The 13,277-nt window shown below is 32.1% G+C and overlaps 1 protein-coding gene across 8 annotated transcripts in view; it reads right to left on the bottom strand.

Annotated features, from left to right (window-relative positions):
• The window catches only part of LOC132757258 (TOG array regulator of axonemal microtubules protein 1-like), a 54,975-nt gene that overhangs the window by 28,308 nt on the left and 13,390 nt on the right, over positions 1-13,277 (bottom strand). For 4 of the 8 annotated variants that reach the window (XM_060748479.1, XM_060748481.1, XM_060748484.1 and 1 more), the window contains exons 4-7: positions 5,373-5,480; positions 2,304-2,363; positions 1,134-1,315; positions 673-711 (exon numbers count right to left, since the gene is read on the bottom strand). In XM_060748479.1, the coding sequence (XP_060604462.1) occupies positions 673-711; positions 1,134-1,315; positions 2,304-2,363; positions 5,373-5,480 (389 nt within the window). The remainder of the gene's footprint in view (positions 1-672; positions 712-1,133; positions 1,316-2,303; positions 2,364-5,372; positions 5,481-13,277) is intronic. The other 4 variants (XM_060748480.1, XM_060748482.1, XM_060748483.1 and 1 more) reach the window with 4 other exon arrangements.

Below are 13,277 nucleotides of genomic sequence, written 5' to 3'. Positions count from 1 at the left end.
GACATGTGTAGTTTCTATTTCTGGACCTGTTAATTATCAATTTTAGGGATATCAAAATGAAAATTCGAAGTAAGTCGGCCAACAGTACAGAGTTTAGTCAGAATGTTATGCAGGCTGGTCTGGGTCTATACTGCTAGAAAAAGCTAATTCACTTTCTGTTCCAGTAAAGTAAGGGTAAATTTATTTCCCTGATGATGGTAAACTTTGTAAAACTGACCAAATGCACCATAATTCTGGCGATTTCAATATTGAATTTGATGCATAGCTGTAGTATCTAGTCAGATTTCTCTGAAGTGCAAATTTAACTGAATCATAATCATAGTGTTAGCAGTCAAATGGTTTTTTTAGCTCAATTTGGTAAAATGACTGCAGCTTTAAATTTACGCCTATTACTCATTCTACCTAAATTTAGAAGACTGATTTTCATCAACATTTTTTTATGCACTAAAATGTCTTCTACAGAAGTTAGATAAAATTTCAACATGATTGTGGTCTTTATATAAATACAGGTTAGACTATTCAGAAAACAAAATTTCCGATAAAAAGAAATGTTGATGAAATAAACCAGTCCTTAGTTAATAGCAACAAAAAATAAATCCAACAAGATTATATAGGTTAATCAGCAATAAAAACGACAAAAAACAACATGCAAATTCATATAAGCGGACAAACCTTTTCCTGTTGTCTAATACCCTTCAATGAAGACATCATCTGTGATTGGTAAAACAACAGAAAAATTGTGATTTTTGTTAAAACATGCTATGTCATATCAATACTTTTTGTGTACTTTTCTGTGAATTCTATAACTTGACTTGTGATAACACAAAATACATGTATACATTCTTGCTTTAAAATTTTTGTTTACTGAATGAAAATCACGCAGATCAGATCGGCATCTTCTCACACCTTTTCTCTCCAGATGTAGCTTCAGATCGGCATCTTCTCACACCTTTTCTCTCCAGACGTAGCTTCTATGGCAATTTGTATTGCTATTCCACAAAGCAAATAAATCACAGGGGGTTTAAATAAAACAAAAAACTGGGAATTCCTACATACAAATGGTCTATCCTATATCCATGTGGATTTAATTTATTCGGGGACTACACTCTGTTACTAAAAATAGCCATACATACCTCAATGTGAGACTCCGCCTCCAGCGTACTTCCCAAGGAAGTAGCGTATGCACTATCGGCATCATCATCGCGGCTGCTGTGTTTGTCAGAGCTAGATATTGGCGGTACTTTCTTCGTGGGGCGTCGTGTGGCTGAACGTGCTAGTGTTGCTTTTGACGGGAATGGCGATTCATCATCTTTCCCTACAAGACAAAAATGAATTTTATAAGAATCAACCAGTCAACAAAGATGTTAAACACATCATAATTTAATGCATTCTAAAGGCTAATGTTTTATAGTCTAATGCGATAACTTTTCTAACATCTATAAAGAACTAACGACTATAATGTACTAAAGAAAACTGCTTATTTGAAAATAAAAATATTATGTTCTTTGTGCAAAAATATCTACTGATGTAGCACCTTTATTTCATCAATGTGCTGCATCATGCAGGCCATTCATATAACTAATATATGTACCAATATAATACTGGTAGGCTCTCCCAAGTTGTAAAGGTTTGAAGCAACATTTTTGTATCTTAGTAGTTAGTACCAGTATCTTTGTCTACAGTTTAACTTATAATGTCTACAGAGAAAATCAAAACAGTTGTTGTAACTAAACCCTTTAAACATTTGCTGCAATGACTTTGACTATACACCACTACAGATCTGCAAGGCTAACCAGCATACACTGAGTCATGCAATCTGACCAGACCATAATACCGTCTGCTGCCCAATTTTATTATTTTGATATTATATAATCAACACAAATAACAGACAGTACTAGATTCAAAGCAAGTCAAGTGCATTATACGAATACTGCAGTAAAAAGCATGAATCAATGAGCAAGTAACATCAATATTCACGATTCATAGCTACAAAAATGTTGTATCAAAACCCTCTATTTATACAACACTGCTATTGCATGACAAAAATATACATGTAAACATATAAAAAAATAGCAAATAAACATCATTCTGCTCTCAAGGTTATAAAACCATTTCCTAAGCTCTGTCTGGAATCTAATTGGTCTGGCACAGTACATTCTGTGCTGATTTCTGTCCAATCAGATACCTGAGATCTGAGTTTTTAGCTCAAGAAATTTCTTCATAACCATTGAACCTGGAGAGAAACACCAAAAATACCTTTGCATAGAAGAAATGTATACAAGAGAGAAAGTATTTGTATATACCTTTTCTACTATCTTCAGGTGGTGGGATGGGAGTTGGTGGGTCATCCCAGTCCGACTCAACTACAAGATAAAGTTAGTAAAAACACAGGTTAATAAAAGGTTGTGTATATGTGGTGGATAGAGGTAGAGTAAACGTCAAAGAGGTCACTGCAATACTGGTGTAAAAATCTTAATCTGTTTGCCTTCTTCAAAAATGAATAATTTTTTAAGATTATTTTTATCATTCATTCTTAAATTTCACAAAGGTGTATGTATGAAAAGTAGGTACAAACCCATCATTCAATGGATTTGTTTTTTAAACATTAAAAAGTTCCTTAACCTGCTGAATTTGTGTAATGGTTTTGCCCAGCTTCGAATTTGGAACAGTCTATTTAAGACTTTAAGGATTTCAATACAAAACTTCTGAAAATTGGGTTACTAACATTATATAGAGCATGGCAATTCCTTACCACATCCAGTTCCAGCAGGTTAAAGTTTAAGTATTTCATGTTGATATCCCTTATATTAACAATAGGTTGCTCCAAATTTAACTCTGGACAAGTCCATTATATGGATCACAAAAAGACTAAAATGAGCAAAATGGTGATATTTTAATGTATAAATTAATGTAAATTGGGAGCAATAAAGTTTAAAATGTTACTTAATTATTATCATCAATCATTAAAGTACATAAACACAAACATTGCCTACATTTATATTTAACTCATTAATATTGTACAAAAAGAACAACAACATTTTATGACAAATTCTTATTTTGGCAAAACAAGTAAATCATACACAAAAGATCTGATCTAGTCATAATAAAGGAAGATAAGCCCTTTACAATACACTTAATATTAGTATCCAAACCCAAATTCTGGCCGAGAGCCATACCTGTTTGAACTTTTCAATAATGCGTTAAAAGGTTATGCATAAAATTTTTCAATATTGCAAATCTTTCTATTATTACCCAATGCATAGATTTTAAACTGTGTAGTTTATAAAAGATAAAAGACATAAAGACATGTTCATTAAATCCCATTTTCCATAACAGGAACACATAATTATGATCGTCGGAACTTTAAAGAAGATCGGAACAAATTACATGTAAATATTGATATTTGTAAATGTTGGCCGTCTCCTTGCATACGTTAATCCGTCACAATATAAATAGAGTGATAGTAACCTGCCAATACTCGAGGACACCTTCCATTTGCATCTATTATGCTATAGATGTTTACATAAAAGTCTCAAAATTTAAACGCTGCACTTAAAAGCATGTTAATATGAAAGAACATGTTAACTTAAACGCATATAAAATATAAAGAAGATAAAAATTGTAAATTGTAAAACTTCTAATAACAACCGACAAACAAGAAAACACTTGTACGAGTCAATTCAAGATGTTCGTTTTACCATAAATATAATATTTATAGGCAATTATAGATTACAGATGAAAAAAGGAAACAATGAAAAAAAACAAAAAAACTTGAATGACGAAATTTGCCAATTAGCAAATCATGGGTCAATATTTATACGATGGTGCATACCGAACTGATATAGAGGTACAATAAAAATCTTCGTGACTTTCTGTAGGGGGGGCATAAATCAAATATGCTCGCCAAATTCATGTGGGTTATTGGGAATATTTATCAAAATGACACAATATCAAACATCAATGATCAAATCTTACAACTTCAATTTACAAATTTTAACTTAACGCATGAAGAGTTTTCTTCAATCATTTCACAACTAGTCTGTAATACTGTGCATGTTATTTATTTAGATGAGCACTGCAAATGTCATAATTGTTGGCTTACAGCTGCAATTATGACTTGCCAATATGCATTTTCTAAAAGCATTACACTCAGAACTTTCAATTAAATTAACTTCTGTAATGAAAAAAATCCTTTTGGATATATTCACTTCTTAAGCTTTATTTCACTTCATTGATTTACATTCACCACTTGTGGGTACTTTTATTTCTTTAACAGTATGTAAACGACTTAATGATCTACGCTGTCACAGATTGATCTTATCGGTTTTAAATTCTTACCAATTTGAAAAACATCTTCTGACTAAAAATTGAGATAAAAACCAATGAAAAATTAAATCTGTACTTTGTTTTTTCAATCAGTTATTATTTTTCAATCCTCAAAAAGTGCGCCATCATCATCCAATTTCTTCAGCCTTGTACCTTGAGTACTCGAGAAATGTCAACAGTCTCCGCAAAAGTTTAAAGTATCGGAAAAGACTAAGCTAATCTTTTATGACATGTTTATGCCAGTTTTCCTTATCAACAAAGCCTATGATCAGGTATCGAATCATGAAATCAAACATCAAAATCCAATTTTAAAGATATCGGTACTTGAAGCGAACAATGTTCATGTCTAGATAATAACGACTTACGACATCATTTTCAGGTTCTTCCTTGTTTGTTTTATCATTATAGTTGCTACTAAAATAGGGAAGAAAATATCTTTACTAAGTGCCGAAATCGTATGCTTTCTGTATCGGTCTAGTATACAAGACAACGAAGAAGTACTGCACTGAAGTTTGGGTCAACGTCTGAACTACATGTTTACACTGTCATAAGTTTCATATGGTCTCCGTGTCTATGGCACATAATATTTTGAGGTCAATCATTTTGAGCAATATACGTTTCTTTATAAGTTTAGATGCATTTAATTATTTCTGATAATGATTAAGAGGTCAAATAGGTTACCTGACCATAAAAATATATCATCAGTTTTAAAGGACCAATACACTTTATAACTGTGGTTAGTATATAATATTGTCCCTCTTTAAGGACAGAAATTTTCCATTCCCATACCAAAACCTGATTTCCTTAATGAATACAGCATATAAAAGACACTATAAAAATTTCAAGCAATAAATTCTTTAAAAATGTGCAGTTTGGTCAAGCGGTGCAGGCTGCTGTAAAATTACAACAAAAAATTAAAGCATATTGATATGAGGAAAAAATCTGATTTTATAGTTCAATAAAATAACAAGGAAACTGGAGAATAAATATAGAAACAGGAACTTGGAACTAGTCATAACTGGAACAGGAAATGACATCATACTTACTTGGGATGCTGGGTATTGGCTCCAGCTGAATGCTGGGACCCGGCTCCAACTCCAGCAAACTGCTGGGAATAGGCTCCAAACAGCTCGGAAGTGGTACAATGTTGTCTGCTAAGACAAACAGACTGTGTAACGGAAACTGACACATTCTCAAAAACTTAAGTATTCAAATAATCACTGAATTTTTCTAATCATCTTTCCATTTCAGAAGCACTTCCATGCACAACTTAAAACTGTATCCAACATCTTTGAACATTTTTTGTTACATTGATAACCAGTCTATAACCTTACAGTTACATTAATTACACATTATTATAAAATCTGATCTGTTTCATTTGAAGAATTTACTCGATTTCAACCTGTGGTCTCCCACAGTGTCTCAATTTCTTGAATAATATTTTATCTAAATAGATTATCACTCCAACAAACTCCTTCAAAACAGTTCAATTGGTTGTATGACAAGCATACTTTGTACCTTCTTCACTCATAATTTACTCCTGAATAACTGTTATAAATAGATTTATTACTTCTAAACGAACAAATAAAATCCTCATTCACAAGTTTTAGCTTGAAACCATAAAAAAGTGGCACTTCAGGTCTTTCTTTTAAAATTCTCAATGTCATGATTCACTATTATTCAAGATATGATAAACAACGTCCCCTAAAAAGCCGCCACAAAACAAAAAGTGTATTGAAAGCATTATCATACGGACAAACACACAAAAGTAAACTGTCTGCTTTTATTAAAATTATAAATGTTCGATCAAACAAACCAACTTAAAATTTGATCAATTTTTCTTATATTGTATATGAACATTTATTCCTAGAATTTTCCCACTCAAGTGCAATTTCACAAGGTAAACTCAGTTGTTAGTTTCACTATGTCTGCTGGAGCAAGAAATTACTGCAATTAAAACAACATTTCTTAGAACTGACAGACTTGTTGAATAGGGCCAATTAAGCAAAACAACTGTAATATATAGCCCTGTCTAAGCATAAAGGACCCTCATGTTAACAGGTAATTAAAAACTCCGGTTGAAAATCAAATTTGGGTAATATCAATTATTTACAGGTAAGGCAAATTAACTCCATCGCCCATGGGAGCCCTTTATCATGTGCAAACTGCCCAAATCAAACGTTCTATCAAGAATCTATCAGTACTATATACAATACTGATACAATACTTGTATTGACCAATGAGCCAGAGATGTAAACTAATTCATTTATTATTTAAGTCAATTGTTGATACAGGGTAAAAGTTACGAGAGATCAACATGTTTCGCCAACCATGAATAAGAAATGAGTTTTTCAGTCAATCAGTCTATGTAAACGGGGTAACTGTTCCCAGCTCCATTTCATATCTTCTTGAAAAAAACAACAACCGAAAAATCATGAATCTGCTGGGTTTTTTTTATATGAATACTTCCCTACATCTCATAAAAAATCAAATCATTATTCATGTCACATGGCTACTGTACTGTGACCACAGGTCATATCACATACAAACTTCCATTGTCCAACTTGTTCTTTTGAGCAACAACAAAACATTCTCATAACATATTGCCTTTTATCCATAAAGAATTCAATTTTTATGAAAATATTTTCTTGAAAACAGCACCACTAAACAATTCCTTACAAATGAAGTTCTATTAAAACAAAGCCTGAAATTAACATCTGTAAAGCATTATCACAGAACCAACAAAACATGCCATTGCAATATCTGAGCTCTAAGCATGACTTAATACAGAACCAACTCAAACATTACACTGTTTGATTAAAGATTTTTTTACTAAAAATAAATGTATCTTTCCAATTATTTTTCAATAAACAAACAGACGGTAGTTATTTCTTGCCGACACGAACAATGAAAATGCACACAGTAGCCACCGACATTATTTGTTCTATGAAATTGTTATCCACTTTTAAAATTACGAAGACGACAAAGAATCTGACGGCATGATAATCAATTAACGCATTCCTCGGAAACCTGACATTTTAGTGTTTAAATAAGACAACGTTAATCTTTGCTAAAAAAACATGCCATGAGCATAATTCATGTATCATGAAAAAAATATATTAAATTTTAATTAGGTCCTAAACAAATAGTGTCACATTTTAAGACACATGGATGACACTGGTATAAGTGTTAACACTGACACAAATGAAATCTGATTTTATAACTTTTCCGAATTCAATAGAAAAATTTGTCAAAATATTTACATTTTTATCAACAACAAAGGAATAGATGGGAACAGTTAATGAATTATCGTTACGCCTTAAGTGTCAAATTGTAAGATAAATCCAACGTGATTAATTTGTGTTTGTCTTGCTTATAAATACTTAAGTACATCATTAAGGACTCGGTCAGTTTTCAAAAACTTCTGACACAACTTTCGTGAAAAATGAATACAATAAGAGGTCAACAGGTTTTTGGTGAAAATTCCGCACTTCAAATCGAAGTAAACTTTGACTGTCTTTTCAAAATGCTTAAGTCACACCAATCACTAACGCAATCAGTAGAATGCCCAGCTACTCAACTTTCACAATATTAATATTTCTCCGTAATCATGGGCGATAAGAAAGATAAAATACACATTTATATTTCATAATAATGTACTTCAAATGAAAACATTTGATCAACCTGCTCTTAGCTTTGCCTCCAGAGGAGTAATCCCCGCACTTGAAAACGGCTTTTACGCTGACAACTCGCTTTCAAAGGTTGCTATTACTTTCATTGAAACTTGAAAAACGTACATTATACAGCTTGGTAAACCATGCTGACATGTAAAACATTAATTATGACTTCAAGTTAAAGCATTACAGAGGAAATCATGTAAAGGGTAGATCTTTATAACAAAAGTCAAGTGTCGGCACCAAAATTTTGAGCGACAGTTTTTAAGTACACACAATACGTTTATTACCCATAAATTTTAAAAACAACTTAAGCATGAGTGTCAAATAGCATGAATTTTTATTATATATAATTTTCCTCTCATGACAAACTATGGCCCCATTTTTTTTTTCTTGAATATAATATAATGACATTAGTAGAGCTTCTTAATCTGTTTGTGTTTTTAATTTGCAGCACTTTTTATCCATGCTGTCAAGAGTTACAATCAACATTTCAATCAAGGGCCGAGGAAAATTTTCTTAACCCACTTAGCTATTATATTGCAAAGTTTTAAATAATTATCATGTGGGTGTACATCAAAAATGTCATATTGTATATTAGTGTATGTACTTCAGTATCATCCTTGCTGTAAACTGCGAGACCCACACCTTTTTATAACCATTTTCATTGTCATTTTTATGATTGTCACACTACTTTCAAAAAATAATTTATAATTCGCAAAATAAATTTATTGAATATCTATTTTTATTTTTCAGAATAAAATTCAACACTTCACATGTTAATCAAAATTTGGACCAGAGTAGAAAATGTATACAGAAATAACTTTGACAACATGGAAAAGTATATACTCATGTTGTAGGTTACTGCAATGTTCTTATAAACATAAGTGTTCCATTTATATTACATTAAATTTAATTCATACTAACACTTGATATTAAAATTTTTAAATCATTAAAGCGGTCAATTAGATTAAGTAATATAAATCCCTACTAAATTTTTTATTTTACCATACTAAACATTTCCATATTTTACTACAGTATGCACTGTGTGCCAAATTATTATTTAAAGGGTATTTATTTATGTAGATTATATTTTTTCCCCAAATTTCTTTTCATTCATGGCAGCAAGAAAAAAAAAATATATGCAACTTAACCCATAACATACTGATTATCATAAATGGACCGGTCCAGTCTACATATTTGGAACTGTCCAATATCAACATTAGGGATATCAAGATAAAAATCTGAAGTTAGGTCAGCCAACAGTATAGAGCCTGGTCAGACAGCACAGATGTGCAGGCTGGCCTGGCTCTATACTGGTGGCAATGGCTAACCACTTTCGGATCCAGCAGGTTAAGTGGTAAGTGGTAACAGAGCCATGACAACTTCATTCACACAATCTCAAATTATGCCGGAATTCAACAAACGGACTGCTCCAAAGTCAAAGCTAAATACACAAATTTAGTCGGGTAAAAGGATCAATTGTGACCTCATTCATTTCTAATCAATACTTGTAAGACATTTATAATCCTTTCATGTTTGTACAATCCACAATAAAAACATATACATTAATGTCCTATAAAAACTGGTCATAACCATTTTCAATGTCTTTATTTTGTCTGACATTATGTAATATTAGAAATTATTATGATAATTAGGTATCCACTAAAATCTGATAAAAAATTACTAATCTTTGTTATATATTGTAAATATATACCATAACAATTAAAGTGTACTTTCATTCAATTATAAAGATCAATATTTTTTCACAGGAAAAAAAACCATCTAATCTTGAAATGCAAGGCCCAAAAATTTAATAAGATCTTAGATTCAAATGAAGCTTTGTATTATTCTATTAATAGCACAGTCTGAATGTGTCTACAAAGCCAGACATAACTGGAATATTACACCTATATAAAGAAGTCGTCCAGTTTTGGATTCAGACTTGGGTCCTACATGGCATCTGAAGCCTACCTCCACCAGTAAAGCTGGAAAGTCATCATTATGACCTTTCCAGTGTTGGTGTGACATATTGAATTAACCCATTACTTCATATACACGCCTTTTAACGCCTTTTTCACACCCCCCCCCCCCATTTTGTTGTCTCAAATGATGAAACAATGCCTTATTTAGGCCCCAACCACTTGTTTTTGTTTGAGAAATGTTGTTAAAAAAAAGTGACCTCTTTTTCGGCGCGGCCCCCCAACCAAAAGACACATTAGGGGGTTGCCAGAAGGGGGATGTGCCCCCTTCTGTTTGGGGGGTTTGAAGGGGGGCGGAGTCCCCCTCATCGCCAAGAAAATTTTGGACTTGTGAGAGACTGTAAATGACCCCAGATTGATCATAAGGTAACGTGTAACCAATGCTGAAAAACATTTGACTCTATCTCAATCCATTGAGAAGTTGCAGCACTTTGAAATCAATTTTGATGGAAAAAATCAACGCAAAATAGTGATTTTTGGCAATTTTGAGATGTCCCCTCGTTGCCATGGTAACAGAAAATTTAAGCCTGAGCATGTTGTTGCAAGGGCAATGGTCCAGTCAACATTTGTGCCAAGTTAGATTAGTGTTGAAGCAGTTTTTATAGTATTATAGCAATTTGAACTTGTAACGGGAGACTTTTCAATGAAAACAGCCATTTTTCACAAAATGCTCATGAAGTAATGGGTTAATTAACTGAATTTGGACAAGCCTGCTTCTTTAGGGAATTGAGATAATAAAATACTCAATTTTAATCATGTGAATTGTGCATGTGAAGTCTAAAGCCAGACTTGTATGTGTTGAAGTTTGTTTACACTCACCACCAGAAAATTTCTCAGGCCAAACTTAGTTAATATGAATTTATTTTTGTTTGATTGTGTTGGAAGCTATAAGCTTATTAAAACACTCTTGAATCCGTTCCTGGAACAAGCCAGTACTAAGCAATGAGTGTCGAGAAATTAACGGCACGCCAGTTGCCCACGACAGGCTTTGCCCACGACAGGCTTTGAACCCACACAGCCAGCAATCCAGCGTGTAAACCACTAGGAAAGGTCCCAAATCAAAAGCAGGACTAATCCATTAATTTACATAATGTATGATAACCTACTTTGGTTTTTATTTCAATATTAACCATATTTATAATAACATGATTTCATAAAAACATTCAATATTGATATAAAACGCGAATAAAAGATTTTTACTTCAATCAAACCCATTTTACATCTTGATCAATAGAAAACTATCACATTTATAAAGACGGTAGTTATATATATTTTACGCCCGAAAATTCGATTAAAATGAATTTGGTCCAATTAAAATCCTTTTAAGATTTTAAAGCAGAAATATGGCAGCCAAAGTTTGTGTTATTATATACCCTTTCATAAATTATCTTGAATTTGAAGTAAAAATTAATTCTCGTCGCACTATGTGTAAAATTTGGTTGATACTCGAAGCAGTAAACAAATCATCTTTTCAATGAGGCACTTTAAAACTATTCCAAAGAACATCATTTAAAAAACAACACAAAGACAAACGCCTCTGAATGAAAAAACAAATGAAAGAAAATGTTGAAAAGTTCATGACAAGCTGAAACAAATGAAAGAATTTTACGATTTACTTTAAAGCTACAGATCGGAATTCAGTGATGAATTTATTGGTCTAGACCAGCCATTTATATTGATCTCGCCATTATGGAATAACTTGGTCAACTGATCTCCAGATTACGTGGCTTTTGTGTTTTGTACATCAATTTACACAAGATAAAAATGTTGATAAGCCAGAAAAATAGTCCCATGCGTGGATGCATTCATATTTAAATCTAAACTGGCGTTAAAATTAGATTTATTAATACAAAAGCATTGATCTACATCTGGTTTGAAAGACCAGTCGACAGGTTATGAATGAAATATATAAATAATTTCCTCCGAAACGGAACCGATAGGAAATGCCAATATTATAACTGCATGCCATTTAGATCGTCAACATCCATTGCTTAAATTGCAGCTTTTATTTTGATTTCTTTTCTTTATAACTGATGAGTAAGCATGAAAAAGCCTCCAAAGATCTTGTCAAACTTGTCCGGGAACTTTTCAACTGAATGTAAACAAGAATTCATCTTTGGCCAGTGATTAATGTAGACTAACATATACAACAATAAAAATCAAAGAATACGCACTTTTTTAACATATTATTTTTCAAAGGTGTAAAGTTAGAAACTATTATCTACTTTGACGAGCTTTACTTACTTGAAAATTGATGACGAAATTAAAATCTTTTGTTCGCGTTCCAGAATCTTAATGTAATTATCTCCCTTACAAATGAATATCCTATGCAAGAAATCCTTTTGAAAATGACCAGAGCTCAGAATTCTTTTCTTAATATACAAATATGCATTACAGATTATAAAACAACATTGAGAGAAAGTATGACACAAAGTTTTCTCTATTGCAAGATATTGATATCAGGCATCGAACTGTGTGACTTTCGTTATTATACTCCAATTTGAATACTCCACATAGGGTATTGTGTGCAGTGAATATCCAAATTATATTTTCATTAACAACTATATTGAATATCCATCATAATCTTTCTGACTTTCAATCGTTAGAAATAATATATGGTCCAAAGAATTAAACCGTTTTCTGAATAACGAAAAGGTTTTTGTAAATCCGAAAAATAAACTGAAAATTGTAAAGAGTGAATTTATGGGATAGGCGATTCATAAAAAGAAATGTTATTTGTTGGGACGTTCAATCATGGAAATACGTTTTTTTTTCTTTTTCATAAAAGATGTATTAATAGTAATGTCCAACCCCTCTGTAATGAAAAAGAAAAACTAAACAGTGGACTTTGTTTGCATGGTGCAATAAAACATAATAGAAGTATGGGTGCACAAATATTTTCATTAAAAGAAATTTATATCGAAAAGTAAAAAAAATTTTAAACAAACACATTTCAATATTTTTTTACCTAATAATTGACTCAATCATGAAGCCTTTCATTGAACATTTAGAATATCATTACCACACGGTAAGTCTGACATCTTTTTATAGCTTTTCAAGTAATCAATTATAATTAAAACATTTGACATATGAAGGATTAAGGTCTTGAAACTTGGATTAGTTGTTTCCCAAACAGTGGAATCTGATTGACCAATTTAAATTCAAATTTATCCATTTTTGTCATTTCAAGGCTGTTCTTCAGGCAATTACAATAAGCCCATGCCTCTTGCATCTAGAGAAGATTCTAGCATTACCCAAAGTCTGACAAAATCCTTAACAGTTGGAGCCCTTATTA

The sequence above is a fragment of the Ruditapes philippinarum genome, unplaced genomic scaffold, assembly GCF_026571515.1.
Source record: "Ruditapes philippinarum isolate M1 unplaced genomic scaffold, ASM2657151v2 ctg770_1_1_1_1, whole genome shotgun sequence".
Lineage (NCBI taxonomy): Eukaryota > Metazoa > Mollusca > Bivalvia > Venerida > Veneridae > Ruditapes > Ruditapes philippinarum.
This window is presented reverse-complemented; position numbering and strand designations above follow the sequence as displayed.